Source organism: Cyprinodon tularosa, unplaced genomic scaffold, assembly GCF_016077235.1.
Source record: "Cyprinodon tularosa strain WSP-4 unplaced genomic scaffold, ASM1607723v1 ctg184, whole genome shotgun sequence".
Taxonomy (NCBI): domain Eukaryota; kingdom Metazoa; phylum Chordata; class Actinopteri; order Cyprinodontiformes; family Cyprinodontidae; genus Cyprinodon; species Cyprinodon tularosa.
Window position 1 is genome coordinate 727,745 of NW_024038639.1, and position 21,061 is coordinate 748,805.

The 21,061-nt window shown below is 36.1% G+C and overlaps 1 protein-coding gene across 3 annotated transcripts in view; it reads left to right on the forward strand.

Annotated features, from left to right (window-relative positions):
- Window positions 1-21,061, forward strand: part of bbs9 (Bardet-Biedl syndrome 9) — a 233,847-nt gene that overhangs the window by 121,383 nt on the left and 91,403 nt on the right. For all 3 annotated transcript variants that reach the window (XM_038282486.1, XM_038282487.1, XM_038282488.1), the window contains 2 exons: window positions 3,707-3,889; window positions 13,344-13,593. In XM_038282486.1, coding sequence (XP_038138414.1) covers window positions 3,707-3,889; window positions 13,344-13,593 — 433 coding nt within the window. The remainder of the gene's footprint in view (window positions 1-3,706; window positions 3,890-13,343; window positions 13,594-21,061) is intronic.

A 21,061-nucleotide genomic window follows, 5' to 3' on the forward strand; every position in this document is an offset into this window, starting at 1 on the left:
CTTGTATATTATATTCATACATTACATACAAACTCATATATTTCAGATGTTTATTTTGTTTAATTTTGATGATTACAAATGACAACAAATGAAAATCTCAAATTCATCATATCAGAAAATTAGAATATTGTGAAAAGGTTCAAAATTGATGGCCCCTGGTGCCACACTCTAATCAGCTAATTAACTCAAACCACCTGCAAAAGCCTTTAAATGGTCTTTCAGTCTAGTTCTATAGGCTACACAATCATGGGGAAGACTGCTGACTTGACAGTTGTCCAAAAGACGACCATCGACACCTTGCACAAGGAGGGCAAGACACAAAAGGTCATCGCTAAAGAGGCTGGCTGTTCACAGAGCTCAGTGTCCAAGCACATTAATAGAGAGGCGAAGGGAAGGAAAAGATGTGGTCGAAAAAAGTGTACAAGCAAGAGAGATAACCGCACCCTGGAGAGGATTGTGAAACAAAACCCATTCAAAAATGTGGGGGAGATTCACAAAGAGTGGACTGCAGCTGGAGTGAGTGCTTCAAGAACCACCACACACAGACGTATGAAAGACATGGGTTTCTGCTGTCGCATTCCTTGTGTCAAGCCACTCTTGAACCACAGACAGCGTCAGAAGCGTCTTGCCTGGGCTAAAGAGAAACAGGACTGGACTGCTGGTGAGTGGTCCAAAGTCATGTTCTCTGATGAAAGTAAATTTTGCATTTCCTTTGGAAATCAAGGTCCCAGAGTCTGGAGGAAAAGAAGAGAGGCACTTCATCCACGTTGCTTGAAGTCCAGTGTAAAGTTTCCACAGTCAGTGATGGTTTGGGGTGCCATGTCATCTGCTGGTGTTGGTCCATTGTGTTTTCTGAGGTCCAGGGTCAACGCAGCCACATACCAGGAAGTTTTAGAGCACTTCATGCTTCCTGCAGCTGACCAACTTTTTGGAGATGCAGATTTCATTTTCCAACAGGACTTGGCACCTGCACACAGTGCCAAAGCTACCAGTACCTGGTTGAAGGACCATGGTATCCCTGTTCTTAATTGGCCAGCAAACTCTCCTGACCTTAACCCCATAGAAAATCTATGGGGTATTGTGAAGAAGAAGATGCAATACACCAGACCCAACAATTCAGAAGAGCTAAAAGCCACTATTAGAGCAACCTGGGCTATCATAACACCTGAGCAGTGCCACAGACTGATCGACTCCATGCCACGCCGCATTGCTGCAGTAATACAGGCCAAAGGAGGCCCAACTAAATACTGAGTGCTGTACATGCTCATACTTTTCATGTTCATACTTTTCAGTTGGCCAACATTTCTATAAATCCTTTGTTTTTATTGGTCTTCAGTAATATTCTAATTTTCTGATATGATGAATTTGAGATTTTCATTTGTTGTCATTTGTAATCATCAAAATTAAACAAAATAAACATCTGAAATATATGAGTTTGTATGTAATGTATGAATATAATATACAAGTTTCACTTTTTAAATGGAATTACTGAAATCAATCTACTTTTTCATGATATTCTAATTTTATGACCAGCACCTGTATATATATATATATTTATATATATATATATATATATATATATATATATATATATATATATATATATATATATATATATATATATATATATATATATATATATATATATATATATATATTTATATATATATATATATATATATATATATATATATATATATATATATATATATATATATATATATATATATATATATATAAATAGAGAGAGAGAGAGAGAGATGGCATTAAAATTATTTCTAAGAGCATTAAAAACATTAAATGGAGTTACTCAATCCTGTATAAACCCTGATTTGGGATGATGCCAGAAACGTAGCAGAAGATTGATTTTCTAAATGTTTCCATATAGAAATCTTGAACCTTAAAACCCGTAAATATGATGTAATAAATTGCCTTTATTAATCATCCAATCAGTAATTTGATGTCAATTAATCTCAGTATAAATACAGTTGCAGAGGGATTTATTTGTGGAGAGGTTTAAACTTGGTTTCACATGAAATAGGATCCTCTGCACTAAGAATGACGTTTGGCACAATAAGATATTCATATTAGGGCTGAAACAACTAATCAGATTAATCGATTATTGGAATAATCTTCAACTAATTTTATAATTGATTAATCGTTAAATGTTTAGAGAGTTTAAAACTAACTAACTCAAAATAGTAAACAAAATACAGAAACATTTTGCATTTAAGATCAAAAAACTTTTTCTTCTGTCAATATGCTCTATCCAATTGCTCTATCTACTCTTCCAGTGGAAATTTTTTTGTTTAACCTGGTTTAATTTCGTAACAAATCTTCTTTAAGGAACCTTTGGCTATCCGATTATTGATTGATTAATTAAAAAAATAATCAAAAATTAATCAATTTGCAGAATAATCATTAGTTGTTTCCCTAGTTTATATATATATATCCAGACTAGTGACACAAATGGCCCAACAAGATGGAAAATAGACACAAAACACATTAGAAATTACTAAAACAGATAAACCTAAAGGGAAACAAAAAACTACCTACTACTGTGGAAAATCAAACTACCTAAACCTACAGGATGAGTAAAGGGAGGGCATTAAGGGGAACACCTCTTAGCTAGTTATCCTGGATGGTCTACTAGGAATAATTATGCAGGGGGAAAAATGTAGATGCTCATGTGCATGTTTGAAATAAGTAACTGATATATTTACTGCCCTGTATGGGAAGTGGGTCTTGTAGCTTTAGCTGGGGTCAGACTATAAGAATGCATCCAAGAATCACTTCAGCAAACCATACAATTAAAAAATATTGGCCAGGATTTCTCAGTCGGAGTTACTGATGAGTTCTCAGATTTAAAGAATGCTTTCATTCTGCTGCATTTAACTCCCACCAGCTTATTTCCATCTATCAAACCACTGCTGAAGGGAAGAAATGCAGCTCTATATTATTTAGATGCAGTTAAACACTGGAAACTACCAGTATGTTTATTTAACATTTTATTCAGATTTTACAGTCTAGCTGGTGAGCCTCTAAAACACCCAAGTTTAAAACTTTAAAAACTTAAAAAATCTGATGTTTAAAAGTTTTATCAATGAGTGTGCAGTGTTGGATTTTGGGACGCGGTGAGTGCATGTTAAGAAAAAGAACGCTGTGATGAAGTTATTTAGGGGGAATTTAGGCAAACATCAACAGGAGTAAATCAGCCACCTGAGGGAGCAGCCGGTGACAGTAATGAAGGAGCTGCAGCCTTGATGCTCATAAATCTGTTTGCACAGGCTGTGCAGTCAACACTCTGAGCTTTCTGGGATAAATGTAGATGTTGTAGAGAAAGTCACTCTGACCATTAGCAAACTTAGATTTATGGTTGTTTGGGGAAAAAGGTTGGAAGTTATTTATTTATTCTTTTTTGCAGCTCTGCGGGTTTTTTTTGCAAAGAAATCTCCTTGATCTGTTGATTTGAACTTTTGCAAGTCTTTTCGTTCAACCTGGATCAGTTTTTGCCTTATTCTTCTTTAAATATTAATTTATTAGTGAAACATGAAGGCTTTTAAAGGTAGAGAAGGTGAAACTGCACCGTCATGTGTTTCAGGACCATCCACTCTGAGATTCAAGCCGCTTAAGCTACGATGACAGAACACAGCGGTCATTTATGAAATACTTTGGACAGATCTTTACTTCTCTTCTTCCACTCCAGGTCATTACACTGGCCGAGGCTGCGGAGGAGAACCGGGCGCTACTGGAGCAGGCTTTCGTCCGTTTACGGAGCTCCACTCACCTGCTGGTTCTGCTGCTGTCGCTGTGGCAGGGCCTGACCCACGATCAGACCGCCATCTTGGAAGCCACCTTACTGCCGCTGCTGCAGGACACACCCCAGCTGGTACACACACTCGCACACACACACAGGAGGCAATTAACATGTCAGTGTCCTTCCATCCGTCTGTAACCTGCTCGGTAAACACAGCCCCAACTTAAACACACACTCAGAAAACTTTTAAAATATATGAAGCACTTTTGGTCTCTGAGGATTTCACACACACTCAATCACACGCTAACTCGCCTCCTCTCAACACTCACCTGTCAGCTCCACACCAGGAGCGTTCGCTGAGCTACCTTTTTATGAGTTCAGCTTTAAATTTCTTTCTGTGTGGGTTTTTTAAGGCGGACACGATGCTGTTTAAAGTCAAAGTCTTAGTCTTGCTCTACCAACATATAGCTGCATTTCTATCAGTTTGCATATGTGTGTTGTGCTGATATTGGAGGCATTTTTGCTCCAGAAACCGCTTTGTTTGCTACAATATTACTATAACCTTACACTAAAGAAGCTTTTTTCCAATAATAAATGTATATATTCTTAGTTTTTCTGCTTTTTTAGAACAATTTCTATATAGAATATAATGTAGAACCAACTTGGACTGTAATAGCTTGGATTATCGATATTTAATATACATACCGTAGATATTGGTTTGCTCTTAAATGTTTGAATAGAATCTAATGAGATTAGATCCACTTCCTTTTCTAGTAAAGGATAAGATGATTTGGATGTATTCAGCATCTCTTAGCTTTACTGGTTTGTTTTTCTGAATAACAGAGCTGACCGATAAAGATGTTTAACCTTCTGTTGTTTTGGATTTTATGTTTTGTTTTATTTATTCAGTCCTATGCCACAATTATATATACGTTATAGAGCTTTTTTCATCTCCATCTTCATCCTTTTGTGTAATTTTGGTTTAATTACTACAAATATTTGGGTTGTTCTTTCAGATTTTATTCTGTTCCACTTGATTTAATTAATTGTTCGTCCCTATTTTAGAAAAAATAATGATGCTTATTGCATTAGTTACAATTAACTCTGAATCTGTTAATTGATCATGGGGAAAAAAACAAGAGACCATAACCAGGAAAGTTATGTTGGCAGCCAAACTTAGAGCTGTAATTTCCTGGGGATCCTAAATGGAGTAAAATAATATCTTGTTTGTTTTATTTATTTGTCGATATCCAGTTAATTTAAAGGGAAAACACAGCGGCTGAGTTTTCCATGTATCCTCTCTTTAATTAGAGACAAAGCAGCATAGAGACAAGCATACGGACCTGAATCTGAATCCTTTCTACAGCTGCGTTAATGTTAATATCACAGCAAAATGTTTTTAAACTGAATTAAAAAAAAACAATCATGTCACAAATTTATGCCACCTTAAAAAAAAGGAGTATAAATCTGACCTGTGTAGCTTTAATCTGTGTGGGCCCATCACATTTTTCCATAGCTGTGATCAATTCCCCGGAGCTTACATTACCACTAAGTCTATTTACAGAACCGCCTCACGGCCCAACATTACACACGGTCACATCAAAACAGCTGCATGTAAAACATCCAACAAAACGCACAGAGGGGCAGAGAAACTAATTGTGGACAAAAATAAGTTGAGAAGGACAATTGATAAGCCTTGGGGGACTGTGAAAGTGTGTCTGTTATTTTAACCTGGATTATTGGCATTAAGCGAATTAGCAATAATTAGGGTCACGTCCACAACATTAAAGGAAAACAGGTGGAGTGACAAGCTATTTTCAGAGAACACAACGGGCTCAGCTGGGCTGTGACTGCATGCATTCAAATGTGGTGATGTAGTCGTTGGATTATATTTTGGCTCATAATAGCTCTGAACTTTTAGCACTTTTGTTTATAGTAACATAGGAACCAGAAAAAAAGATCTAATTATACATTGAAGTTAAGGTGAGGGTCTCGTTATATTCAACCATGCCTCACCGACATACTCTACTTAGTTACATTTAAAGTAAATAATAAATAGATACATCAATAAGTCACATTTAACTAAATACATATATAATAAAAAAAATGTATATATGTTTTACCCATGTTAAGAGTGTACATTTAAATTCTTCGTTAAGGAATCTTCAGATTTTTTTTGTGTGAATTCTTTTGGTAGCAGCAGGGATGCAGCTCGGCGCGCTCTTCATCTTGACTTTTGACCTTTTCTCTGACCATGCAGGTGAGGTCAGTGCAGCTGAGTGCAGCTTTCTCTAAGGGATAAGTCCCTGGAATGTCACCAGCATGAAAAAGTCAGAGAAGAGCATAGAGGGCTGAAGTGCTGGATTAAAGGAAAACAAAGAGGCTTGGAGGGAGATAATGAGAAGGAGGAGAAAGACTAAAGCTAAAGATTTAGTTTGCGTTGAGATCCCGTAAAAGCTATCAAAGAAATAATTTGAACTTAAAGCGTGACAGCTGTCACAGGTTTAATCATTTTCCTATGAGTTGATTACGTTTAGTCCATATTCCTCTTGGCTAATGTTGTAGACATGGCAAAACTCCTTAGATACATATTTGAATTGATGTTTTAATAACCTAATTATTATGTATAAGCAGTGAAATGAATGAATATATAAGCGCAAGAGTTTTGTATCATCTTGCTAAAGCATTTTTATATAATAATAGAGTTAATTTTGTTAGATTTTCTTTTTCTAAAAAGCTTTGGTTCCCATTATTAAGGATATTAGCTATTTTAATAATTTTCATAATCATCTAGAACAGGAGGGGGAACCACTGTGTTTATTAGCAGACAGCAAGAATCATGTTTGTTTTCCATTGATGCCAAAAATGTATTAACAACGCTCTGACCACAGTAAAACTTGCGGAAGAGGATTAGGGCCACTGAAAAAAATAAAGTTAACTGATTTTTAAATTTTATTTCAGTTTAACATGGGAAAAAAGTCAGAATTCTGACTTTTTTTCTCAGAATTCTAACTTTAATCTCAGAATTCTGAGAAAAAAGTCAGAATTCTGAGATTAAAGTCAGAATTTTGACTTTTTTTCCCATACTATACTGAAATAAAAAAAAAAAAATCTGTGAACTTTTTTTTTTTTTCAGTGGCCCTAATCCTCTTCCGTAAAAACTATAGAACAGGTATAACATTTTATTTATTTGCATTTTTAACACATTTTTTTTCTATAGTTATAGAAGGTGATGCAGGTATAGTATGTATAGGTATTTTATGCAAAGAAATTCCATTGTGTTTTCAAATTTTTTGTTCTCTTTTGTTTCCATTATATATTTTTTTAATTAATTTTCTTAAGAAATTCAATGTTGCTTCATGCTCGTTTATTTTTTATGACTTTTCTTTTTCGTGATAAAGAAAGCATACATTAATCTAAAAGATTAGAGAACCTGCATAAAAATTAAGCTTTTAGCCTGAGAATGAAGCTCCTAAAGCTTCAAACATGTTCTTCTCCTGCTTTTTGTCTCCTTATTTCTTTCTTCCTGTGCTTTATTCTCTCCCATCACTTTAAGTATCTGTTTCCTACTTTCCCCATCTTCATCATCTTTCATTTTTCCTCCCCTTTTACTGACGTCCTGAATTATTATTTTAGTATTTCCTCTATATGCTTTTTATCTTGGTTTGACATTTTCTATTAGATTTTTCCTTCCTGGCTTTACATTCCTTTCTTCTCAGCTTGTTTCTGTCTCTGCCTGGTTTCCTGGGTTCTTATCCTCTTTATCATTCCTTCTAAATGTTCTTATTTATTATTCTCTTCTCCCTTTTTCATCCGTGCTATTAAGCAAGTACAATATAGCAATAAATCCATCCATCCATCCATCCATCCATCCATCCATCCATCTGAGAAACAGATTCAAGTAAAAGGGGGATGTAAACAAGGATCAAACTGAGATAAAAATATTTAATCTTTCCAGTCTTTGATTTTTAATTTATTTTCCTATTTTGCTTTGTATTCAGCTGAATGCTGCATATACCCATTTCAGAAAACAGCCTCTAAAATGAACTGAGTCTTATGCATGGTTGGATTTTTAAGTTTTTTACTGCTATGATGACTTTTAGACATTTTGAAATCCTGTTTTTAAAAAAACATGTGATTTTGCATCTGTAAAGCTTTAAATTACTGTATTCTCTTACATCAATGCCTGGTTCAGAATGACTTTAAATTACAGGGGTTGGACAATGAAACTGAAACACCTCTCATTTTAGTGTGGGAGGATTCATGCCTACATTGGACCAGCCTGGTGGCCAATCTTCATTAATTGGACATTGAACCAATAAGAGTGTGAACGTCCAATTAGCAGGGTAAGAGCACAGTTTTGCTCAAAATATTGCAATTCACACAACATTATGGGTGACATACCAGAGTTTAAAAGAGGACAAATTGTTGGTGCACTTCTTGCTGGTGCATCTGTGACCAAGACAGCAAGTCTTTGTGATGTATCAAGAGTCACTGTATCCAGGGTAATGTCGGCATACCACCAAGAAGGACGAACCACATCCAACAGGATTAACTGTGAACACAAAAGGAAGCTGTCTGAAAGGGATGTTCGGGTTGTATCCAAAAAACATAAAAACACGGCTGCCCAAATCACGGCAGAATTAAATGTGCACCTCAACTCTCCTGTTTCCACCAAAACTGTCCGTCGGGAGCTCCACAGGGTCAATATACACGGCCAGGCTGCTATAGCCAAACCTTTGGTCACTCGTGCCAATGCCAAACGTTGGTTTCAATGGTGAAAGAAGCGCAAATCTTGGGCTGTCGACAATGTGAAACATGTATTGTTCTCTGATGAGTCCACCTTTATTGTTTTCCCCACATCCGGGAGAGTTATGGTATGGAGAAGCCCCAAAGAAGCGTAACACCCAGGCTGTTGCATGCCCAGAGTGGATCAGTGATGGTTTGGACTGCCATATCATGGCATTCCCTTGGTCCCATACTTGTGCTAGATGGGCACGTCACTGCCAAGGACTACCGAACCATCCTGGAGGACCCTGTGCATCCAATGGCTCAAACATTGTATCCTGAAGGAGGTGCCATGTATCAGGATGACAATGCACCAATACACACAGCAAGACTGGTGAAAGATTGGTTTGATTAAACTGAAAGTGAAGTTGAACATCTCTCATGGCCTGCCTAGTCACCAGATCTAAATATTATTGAGCCACTTTGGGATGTTTTGGAGAAGCGAGTGAGGAAAATTTTTCCTCCACCAGCATCAGGTCATGACCTGGCCACTATCCTAGAAGAATGGCTTAAAATCCCTCTGACCACTGTGCAGGACTTGTATATGTCATTCTTAAGACGAATTGACGCTGTTTTGGCTGAAAAAGGAGGCCCTACACCATACTAATAAATTATTGTGGTCTAAAACTAGATGTTTCAGTTTCATTGTCCAACTCCTGTATATAAAGAATACAGATCTAAGGAAGAGACTACAACAGCAAAAAAAGGTCAAAATGACTTATACCATTTTTTTTTTTTTTGTTTCTCTACGGTAGTGGTGTCAAAGTTTAAGATTTAAATCTTTATTTTTACATGTGGGGTCCTTCAAACATTTGCTATAGACCTGCTTTGATTCAACATCTATCTGACCCAAGTAGCTCCGATTATAGAGTACTTTAACATCTATGAATATATCCACTCTGATCACAGTGATGTAACACTGCTTGGCCTCAGTACAAACCGGTGACTAAATGTGTCTGAAATATCATGACTTGAATACTTAGAATGTACTTTGTCCCAATGCTAAGGATTTTAATGATATTCTTTATGGTTCTGAAAATTTGAGATTCGAAAAACAAACACAGAGTAACAAGAAAATAAGGCTTCGCTCTGGATTCAGAGCTGCACTTTATTAATGAAATAGACTAAAAAGTTAAAGGTTTCTTATCAAAACAGGACATGTTTATTATACATTATTTTCTTTCTTATTAAACTTGGCCTAAGAAACGGGTTTTACCCATGATAAATAAAGCAGGTATACTGTATAAAACCTTTTTTTTTTTTTTTTTTTTATATTTGTTTTTTTATCTCAGTTAAATGATCCACCTGTTTTAGTTCAAGTGAATCATGTCTCCCCTGGAAACAGACTGGATGACATTGTCAGAATGTACCGTACCTCCGGTCTCTAAAATGACTTTCCCAGCGAGTCTTATGAGGATGACAGAACCGGGATGTCTTTCTCTGAACCGTTACCAGTCTCTTTGGGAGAAGGTTGTGTGCTATCCCTGTGAATCCAGTAACATTGCCTTTGCACCTGTAATCTCTCTCTGTGAGAGAGTTAAGTTTGTGTTTAGTAGGAGGAAATGTTTAGAAGGTTGCATAAAAAATGTAGATCTTGTCATTTACATGATAAGCAGAGACCTTTTTTTTCTTGCCATGTTAGCCCAATAAATGTTACTTAAAAAGAATTGATCTGCACAGACTCTGACTTCTGAAGCAGAAGAATAATCATGAGAAAATAATGAAGCTAATAAGCTTTCCTTACAGTAAAGCTTCTTGTTTTTTAAACACTGATTTAAAAGAACTATATAAGTTAGAATATAAAACATCAACAAATACTGTGGCCTGCAGTAATTCAGTTTAATTAAATTTTTAAATAAAATTTTCATGTGGAATCACAGGGTAGATGGTTTTGTATCTTCTTTCAAGATACAAAAGAGATTTCTTTGCATAACATTATAATGAATGTCATAAACCTTTAATAATGAATGCTTAAACACAGCATATGCTCACTTAAAATGTAGTCGCCCATGAATATTTATATATCCCGTTAAAAAAAGAAAAAGTTCTGTATTGTTTCCAGGTCAAGAAAACAAACGTTTTATGCCTTTATTCGTGGGAAATTTGTGATTTTTTTCTTCTTCTCCTTTTTCAGTCCAAAACCTGTTGGACCTGCTTTCTTTACTTCCCCTCTTTCTCAAGGTTGAATCTCAGCACTTTGGATTTAAATATACTCCATTTAATATCCTTCCACAGTATTTGTAATGTTTATGTTAGTGGGTGTGATCCTCAGCATGCCAAGTTTCCACAGAAACCTGCACTTATTTTGTTTAATTATTTGATAACCCGGTGAGGTATTGTGGTAGGAATAGGTCATCCACCTCCCATCTGTCCTCCCCTTTCATTTCTCTCTCCCTCGACTTTTTTCCATCTACTGTCCTCATCATTTACTCTGATTGTTCTTCACTTTTCCGTTCATCTTGTTCTCCGTCTCTAATATCTCTTATCATATCATCTCCAGAAACAACCACCTCTTTATGTTTACTGCCCTTCGTTTCTTTTCTCTCTCTCTCCTTCAGTATCACTCTGTCACCATTATTACAGAGCCGATTACTTGTCATTATGGCTCATTACAGGTCAATCAATGTGGCGGCAGGCAGGGGAAGGAATGGCGGGTTTGGGACGGGGGAGGGGTACCTGTCAACGCGTCCTTACCCCTGTAATTCCCATACGTAACAAATACACACATATTCAGCTTCACACTCAAACTATCATGCCTACATTTTTATTACTTAGGATCAGGATGAACTTCTGTAAAACTTATTGTTGCATAACTATGCAGATGACAAACAGTTGTACATTATAATGTCAGCAGGTGACTATGAACCAATTTTATCCCTGGGTGACTGCATAGAAGAAATCTAGGCCTGGAATCTCATAGTTTTCTTTGAATCAAAATGAAACTGAAGTAATTATTTTTAGCCCAAAGGAAAAACTGTCAAAACTTTGTGCACAGATTCAGGTACTTTGGCTATTGTTAGAAATATTTTATTTATACTCCGTTTGTGTTTCATGGGTTGTGTACTAATGAACTATTATGATGAATAATGTGTGATTCATCGTTTATTAACTCTTGCTAAAGATCGTTCTAGATAAAGGTCATGCAACGGACAGGTTGTGAAAGAGGCCTGAACATCCTTTATCACATGTTTCTTCTAAACATGTGTTCTTAATAATAATAATAATAATAAGTAATTTAATTTATACTGCACTTTTCACCAAAAAGGCCTCAAAGTGCTACAAAAAAAGCATTTAAAAAGCATTAAAAAAGAAATACATAGAAAAAAAAAAAAATATATATATATATATATATATATATATATATATATATATATATATATAATGAAACAAAAAATATAAAATAAAATAAAAGCTGTTTTAAAAGAGAAAAAAAGAAACATCTTGGAGCAATTCAATTGTAAAACAACCACATGCTTTGTTTTAACATATGTGCTGAGGTTTAAAGTAAGATACTTTTGTTTCCCTTTCCCTTAGTTAAACCTCAGCTTGTGTAATTAGGGACAATCCCCTGACTTCAATAAATAGCAAGGAGAAAGCTGAAGACCGGCAGAGTGGGTTGGAGATTTGTAAATACTGCAGTCTCTTCCTACTCTCCTCACGAGTAAAACTAAATTAATTGTCTCTGTGCCTCCTTTCTTTCCCTGTATGTATGTATGATGTTTTAGGTGCTTAGACCTGACAGCTATAAACCTCTGGTCAAGCCCAAAATCTGGGTGGTAGCGATGGATCTTGACCCTTTAGAGGAAACATATATACAGTATCAAAGTCAGCCTTCTATCACCTAAAGAACATCATCAGGATTTAAGGACTAATGTCTCTGCAGGACCTTGACAAACTAATTCATGCATCTATAAATTTAGACTATAAATAAATCTGTAAATTACTAATTGGCTTCGATCCAAACTACTTTACAGGCTTAAGATATGTGGATCAACTACCCGAACCTTTCAAGATTTTTAAATTAAACCTACTCTGCAAACTCAGAACCAGAATTAAACATGGAGATGCAGCTTTTAGTTTATATGCTCCACAAATCCGTAAAAAAAAACAAAAACAAAAAACCACAAAAAATTGGAAAATATCTGAAACCGTCAGTTTAAATCAGGATTCAAAACCATTTCTTTAGAGTGACCTTTGATTGTGCTATTTGAAATTAGTCAGATTTTAATTTAACTTCCCTCTCTTTTTTTTTTTTGTTGTGTTTTTTTTTTTTAAGGCAAATACTGAAACTATTTTCTTTTATTTTTAAGTCTCAGTGATCCATGATACATTCTGGCGTTTTTTGTTAAGCTTTAAAGATTTTCTTCCTGCATTTACATGATAAAAATGACGTCCTAACAAATGTTACCCAGGTCTCAGTTTAAACAAAAAAGACACATTAACCAATCAAATTAAACAATCTTTTACTTTTGCAAATATGTTTTTAATTAGAATTCAAAATCAAATTTACTTTAACAGTTTTAGAGCTCCTTTTGTCCTTTTTTCACAGACAGTTGTGATAATTCAGTTGTCAAAGGTTGGCCATTTATGCTTTTCTTCAGGCTGTTATACTTAACGGTCATATTTCACTGTTATCCATATAAATTGCTTTCTTAGAAATGATTCCAGGTGGTTTCCCCTCTTTAGTCTGAAGCCCATTTGTCTTGATTTTTATAACAAAGCTAAACAGTATAATCAAAATAAAAGTTACATAATGTGAGAAATTGTGACATAACTGTGATCCATGTGTTCTGTTCAGGGTTGGGAGGAGAGCTGCGATGCAGCCGTCTCCCACCTTCTGCGGAGCTGCTTGTCTCGGAGTCCAAAGGATCAGGCAACGTCTCTGGCCCAGATCGGCGGGTCTGTGCTGAGTCTTCCCCAAGACACCACCCGCCTGAAAAAACACATAGCCCTGCTCTGTGATCGCTTAGGCAAAGGAGGCCGGCTCACCCTGGCCTCTGAGGCTAACGTCCAGATTCCTGCTCAGATCCAGAATCTCGCTGCTCCGGGTGAGTAAGAAAGAAACATAGAGAGATGAGAGGGTCAGATAAAGCATCTGTGTCTGCTTTATGAATTATACCTTTGGTGACTGAAACCAAACATGTATTACTGCAGTAAAACATTTCAATTGAAGAATGTTTTTCTTGATATTAAAAAAAAATTTGGGTGCAAATATGAAATGCCATTATTCAAACAAAGTGCATTTAATTTAATATGTTTTATCAGACTTTAGGTTTATGCCATGAGCTGTACATTTAAAATAGAAACCTCCTTTCCTCAGTGGGAGGGATGATGTACAGTATACCAACAGCAAACAGAAGCATACATTTTCCCACAAGAGGCAGACATTAATGTATATACTATAGAAGCAATACAATTATAATTATCATTTCCTTTATTTAACCAGGTAAAATTTTAAATTAAAATCTCTTTTTCAAGAGTGACATAGCAGAAAGGACAGCAACATTATTACAACAGTATATGTAAAAATCATACACGACAACACAAAAGAATACAGACTGAAAGTGTACTTCAATAAAATGTGTAAACACTAGAAGCGGTCACCGACCGGACCGATAATATTTGTTTCCTATTCCTTCACAATTGATTTAAATTCTACCGATATAATTCAATCAGTCAAGTTCAGATCCTTTTGTAGATTATTCAAAGATAAATGCCATACAAGGATTCAAAGAAATGTGCAACTGACAGGATGGGTTCTAAATTATTTAGGGTTCTATTTTGTATAGTTATTAAAAAAAGAGACAACATATCATCAAACCAGGACCTTCGGCGTACACTGGGGCGGTTTGCAGCCGAGTTTGAAGCGGCTGGGATGAGGATCAGCACCTCCAAATCCGAAGCCATGGTTGTCCTCCAGAGAACAGTGGACCTCCCTCTTCAGGTTGTTGGAGAGTCCTTGTCTCAAGTGGAGGAGTTCAAGTATCTCATGGTTGTGTTCACTAGGGAGGGACGGATGGAGCGTGAGATCGATGGATGGATCGGTGCAGCGTCGGCAGTGATGCGGCCTCTGTATCTGACTGTCATGGTGAAGAGAGAGCTGAGCGGGGGCGCAGAGTTCTCAATTTACCGATCAATCTATGTTCCCGTCCCCCTATGATCAAGAGATCTGGGTAATGACCGAAAGGACAAGCATGGGGATACAAGTGACTGAAATGAGTGTCCTTCTCAGTGTGGCTGGGCATACCCTTCGAGATCGGGTGAGGAGCTCAGTTACCCGGGAGGAACTCGGAGTAGAGTCGTGGCTCCTCCACGTCGAAAGGAGCCAGCTGAGGTGGCTATGGTGTCTGTTCCAGATACCTCCTGGTCGCCTTCCTCCGGAGGTGTTACAGGCATGTCCCATTGGGAGGAGGCCTCTTGGAAGGCCCAGGACACGCTGGGGGGACTATGTCTCTGAGCTGGCCAAATGTCGCCTCAGGGTCCCGCCAAAGCAACAAGAGGAAGATCGGGAAGTCTGGGCATCTCTGCTTAGACTGCTGCCTCCACAACCCGGCCCTGGATAAAGAAGGTGGATGGATGGAATGATTAATCACTTTTTTTTTTTTTTTTTTTTTTTTTTACAAACCAACAATACTTTCTTCGCTTCAAAGGGATATTAAATGATGTTGTCAGTAATATTAGGGTTTTTCCAATGAGTAAATTTTTAATGTGTTGACTCTAAACAGGAAGGATCTTACAGAAGATCTCCTGTTACACTTCAAATGCAAAAGTGTGCTATTTTTTATTTATTAAATTTTTTTGCATTTAAGACATAAATCTTATCTGGAAAAAAACAAATTAATTTAATAACTTTATCAAAATAAAATCGGACCAAGAATAAGTATCCATCTATTAGAACTAGCTTGAAATAATATATGTAGCTGTTCTGTTGTATTTCAGAAATACTGCAATAAAAATTATGTTTGTATGAAAGAAGTGAGTATAATAATATTTATTTGTTTTCTTACACACAGCCTTTTGGCCTTTAATTTAAAATTTACATGGAGACAGATCCCGCCAGTCCCCCCCCCCCCCCCCACCCCCACGCCTCCACGCACACACAGGCATATCCCCACAGAGCGCAGCCGTAAACAGCTGTTGCTTTTTTCACCCTCCTGTAAATGTACACACTTGTTTGCTTTTCCAACAAAACGTACGGAAACCGTTTCCCCCCCGCCATGACCACAGCCACACAAACAGACAAACACACACTGGGGAACAACACATCCAGTTCTGCTTCACTGGCAGCGTGTGTGTGTGTGTGTGTGATGGCGTTAATGTGTTTCTGGTAGTTTCCTGGAAATTAAAACCGCCTGAACGGTCGTAGAACAACATCCTCACTCGTGTGTTTAAAATAGGCGAGCAGCAGCTGGAAGCTGTTGGTCTAAATGCTGTAATTGCTATAAGAAACATTGTTATTATCATAATGATATGTTTGTTATCGTCTGTTTATCAGAGGGTTATCACAAATCAGCTCCATGAATCTACAGCCTGACTCTGGATTCATTTCTTTAGGTCTGTTTAATTATTTATTGGCATATGTTCAATGAATGGTTCATATTTTTTTTTAATCAGGTTTTATTGTTTTTAAATGTTTTGACTTGTCCTTATCTTTCATGCTAGAAAAAAATGTCAGTGTGAAGATGCTAAGAGAGCAAACCCATAAAAATAGCCTTTAAAAAAACACAGCAAAACAGAAAATGTTAAGCTAATTCAAACAAACTTAGTTTTATTAGAAATATAATAGATGGTAGAAAGCAGAAATACTCCTCCTCAAGCAACAACAATTCAATAAAACAGATCAGGTGTTTTGGATCAATACATTTTTTGAGTAAATATTCAAACTTTTGCTTTCTGGATCAAATCCAAACCAAACAAAAAATGTTAAAAAAAAATCTCTTAAGGTATGTTTACAAATTACACAAAAAAGTTTGATTCTAGCTTCCTTTCCTTGCTGCTTTCAAAGACGTTAATACTTCAGTTTCAGGGCATGCAGGTGGCGCAGTGGTTAGTGTGCACGACCCATGTACGAAGGCCTTAGTCGTCGACACGGCTAACCCAGGTTCGAATGCCTTTGCCGCATGTCTCTCTCATACCTCCTTTCCTGTCAGCCTACTATCAGAAAAATTAGCCACTAGTGCTACAAAAACTCAAAAAAAAAAAAATTATAATTCATCTTTAAAAAAAACATGTCTTACTTAAAGCTCAATTAATTGTGTGTCTACAAATCTCCCAGAAAAAAAAGTTTTTTTCCTGCTTCACAAACAAGACGTTCTTTTGAAATGTAATTTCAATCTGAAAAACTCAAAAGGAAAGAAAAGACAATTAGAATTTTTTTTTTCTTTCATTTACAATTTCTTTAGTCTTTCGCGCTCAGACCTTGAGAGGAAACACTAGCGCTGAGTTTTTGCTTTGATATGCTTGAACAAGAGTAAAGATTAGGGATGTTTCCCCACAGACCTGAAACTGGTGGTGGAGTGGAGATAGATGAAGTTGGTCAGTCCATGGCTGCTGGCTGGCGAGACAATGTGCTTAAGCTGTATGGAGAGATCCAGTGGACTGTTTGAGCTGATACTAGTGCTTCACTTGGGGACTTGGAAGATGGAAGTCCAACTGGGATAACACAGGTTATATGAACCTGTCCATGATGAGCAAGCATGAAGTGACAGTGGAGAGGAATAACTCCCCTTTGGGAAGAAAACCTCTCGCAGAACCAGGGTCAACATGGCGGTCTTCTGCCAGGTCGTTTGAGAATCAACAGGGAACGCAGTAAGAGTCCGGGAGGAATGACACTCTGATGAAGCTTTAGCTACGATGGTGGAGGAGGGGTTGGAGGTGGGTTGAATTGGGGTCATCTGAATCGAGTCCAACATAGCGCAAACACTGCCTGCGCTTTGGGTAGCAGACTGCTACATACAACTGTTGGTCAAACTTCTGATTTTTATTATAAACAGGGCTTTCAGAATCCCTGCTCTAGAGTTCATTTCGGTGGTTATTTTAAACTAATATTTGAAGGCAGCAAAATGTTGAATATCTGTTGGATGAGAAGTTGGAAATTATAAACAGACAAAAAAAAAACAAATAAAATATATTCTTCTTACATCTGTGGTGTAGTAAATGGAGATCGGAGGAGCTAACGATAGGGTGGCTTCTTAATCTTTCTTCTTTCTAAACTGAGGCCAGAGAAGTCGCACACTTTCCCCTGTCGGTCTGAATCACTGACTGAACAAGACATTTTCCATATCAGAGGTATGAAAACAAAATTACAGGGTTGAGTTTTTTTCTGTGTTTTAGTTATTCCAGACAGGAACACGTGTCCCTAAGCACAGAAAAACTAAAAATGTAAGAATTGGGTTTAGTTTTGTTCTTTTTTATTGAATGCTTTTATTTTGTATAGAGGATCACTTTAAAATACTATTACAAACCAAAAGATGCAGGTTACCCCTAACAATTTATTTTTTCAAAATCAGAAACTTCCCACAGTGTTTGCACTACAGTAAGAAACAAGTTAAAGTGAACTTTTAATCTACGCCCTAATCATCTTCATTTTGTCCAACACTTAAGAATTTCAACTGAAAGAAATAGAATAGCTCTTAACTCCTGTTTTATTTAATTAAAACCTTCCTATTATTACTGACTTATCAAACCTCATACTCCCATTTGTGTCCAACAGGACCAGATATAAAACGTTTCCTGTCCTGTTGGACCTCGGCTGTGGAATGAACTTCCTTTGGCGTTATGTGGTCTTGAGAGTTTTAAATTAACTTTAAAAAGCAGCAGATTTCCTCAAATCTGCTTATCTTTAAGATTTGTAAAGTAGGGCTGCAACTAACAATTATTTAACAAATTGTTTAAACTGTTGATAATGTTTTTTAATTGATCAATTAAGAATCAGATAGTTAAAGGTTCCTTAAAGTAGAGTTTTTGCAAAAGTAAACCAGGGGAAACTGAAATATTTTCATCTTGATGAGTTCTGGCAGAAGAAAGCTATTTTTTTTTCTTAAATGCAAAATCTTTAAATATATATATATATTTTTTTACAATTTTGATAGAATTACTGCTCTAAGTGGGTTGCTTTGTAAGCTAAAGGCATAATTTAGAGTCTCTATATTTCCGTTAACGAATTAGTTGACAATTATTTCAATAGCCAATCATCACAATTGATCCAATTAATTGTTTCAGCCCTACTTTAAAGTATACATTCTTTTTAATAATCTGTATTATTCAGTTATGTTTTTCCTTTTTCATCATGTTTGTGTTCTTATGTTTGCTTTTTTATGTTTAAGGTTGTAATAATAGACATGCTTTCCTTTTTTAATCCTGCATTGCACATAAAAAAGAAATAGCAACTACAATTTCTTTCACATAATTTTCAAACGCAAACTTACATACATTTCAGTTTAGACCTACATAATATTAAATCCAAAAAGTTATTAGATAACCACTAAAGACACCGTAGTGCTGAAAAACACCAACGTGACAAAGTAACTTTCTAAATGATTAAGAAGTTATTTAATGAATAAGTAAATTAGGCCAGATAAAGTTTATCTCAGTAGCTATATTTACATGGACATAAGTAATCGAAATAAACAGTCGGTCAGACAAAAAATTTGTAATTTAAACATAACAGTCTGAATGTTATGATAGATATCGGACAATTCTGACTTTTTAAGGCCTAGACTTCAGCTGTCATATAGGGACGCATTGAATATAATGCATATATCCCAATCACCTTTTCTTCTTTTTACTATTGAGCCGATGTAACGAGTAAAGTTCTCCAATGGGAGATCAATAAAGTCAATCAATCAGTCTAACCAATCCTCAGTCGATTTATTTGGGGACGATTTTTGAACCCAATATTGTTTTCTCTTCTCTCTCTTAAATATATGATGGCATAATTATAACAAGTCTCAATTACAACATCTTTTAAACAAACAAAAACATATTAGTAAATATGGATAATAAATGGTGGGAGTTGCTATGAATGTACCTTACTTGATCTCAAGGTATGGCTGCTAACAGCAAAAATAAATCAGTAAATGTATGCATGTATAAAAAGATAGAAGAAAAAACCCCAAATATCAGCTGGCAGAAGCATTAGAGGGGCGGTTTAAACTGATTGACCCTCCGACTGGTATGCATGCACACTTGTCAAGGTCAAGTTATTCTAAAAGAGGCAGTTTGACCCGAGTCCAGATGTGCATTGTGAAAATATTTGCATATAAACATAATTATTGTTTGTTTTTGTTTTTTTGTCAGACTTTTTGCTTGAATACAAATAACCAAATCTAAGACGAACACTGGTGTGAATAATGTCCAGCTCGGTTGCATGAGAGGCCTATAAAATTCATATTAGAAAGAAACTAAACCCCTAAAAAATTGGCTGTGTTGGATTTCCTTTACAGCGATCCAACACAGACAAGTCTTTTCATGTCTGCTTTTGGAGTTTTGACCATTCATCTTTTGTAATTAGCTCCAAATCTTTTGAGATGAAAGAATTCCTGGAGACCAACCTAATCTTTATATCCCTCCACAGTACAGATGTGTTTTAATCATATAATTTATTGACATTTGGAAAACAGTTCATCATTATCCTAATAAAGGTAAACTAAATAATGATAAAACTAACTGTAAAATCTGACAGACAAATATAGGTTTTATTATTGGCTCCATTAACACATGAATTAATATATTTCTGATGTATTCCTGAATCCAAATATTGTTTGCACTACTTACTGCAGATGATCTATTGTAGGTGAAAAGGCCAAAAATGAATTAGCTTCATTTCTAGAAAAGCATTTGGGGTTTATTTTACAGTTTTAGAATAAATCTTTATTTTTCACTATAGTGGAAAGTTTCCTTTGACTCAATTGTGCATAAAAACATTATAAAAAGCAAAAAGAGATTCACATTTTTTTGAAGTCATACTTAAGTTGGTGTTGTTTTTCACTTTTTGTACATTTTTTTTAAATTTAGCAATAATTTGTGTTCTAATTGAAGTGTATACCTTATTTCATAAATTCTACTGTAGTCAGGACACTTACTGGTTCTCTTCCTTAAAATCAAATTCTATCTGGTGTATAAATAATTGTGAGCGAAGCAATAGGTCTTTTAATTGAGTTTATAAAAGTCTTAAGAAAGTTAACAGAAACCGGTTTTAAGGCTAAAAATTAGAATGTGTTGCTGCTGACATTTTATTATTAATGAAGGGGAGTGGCGGCCTATTGCTAAGGGCATAGAGCTTGGAATCCTGAGGTTGTGAGTTCGAAACCCATTCCCACAGACTTCCATTTGGGGTCTCTGAGCAAGACCCTTGACCCCTGATTGCCCCCCGGGTGCCCCACGATGGCAGCCCACTGCTTCCCAAGGGGGTGGGTTAAATGCAGAGGTAAATTTTGCCAATGTTAAATCAATAAAGTTCAATTATTATTATTAATTTTTTTTTCCATTTCTCGTTTTCCTTTTGGACACAAATTA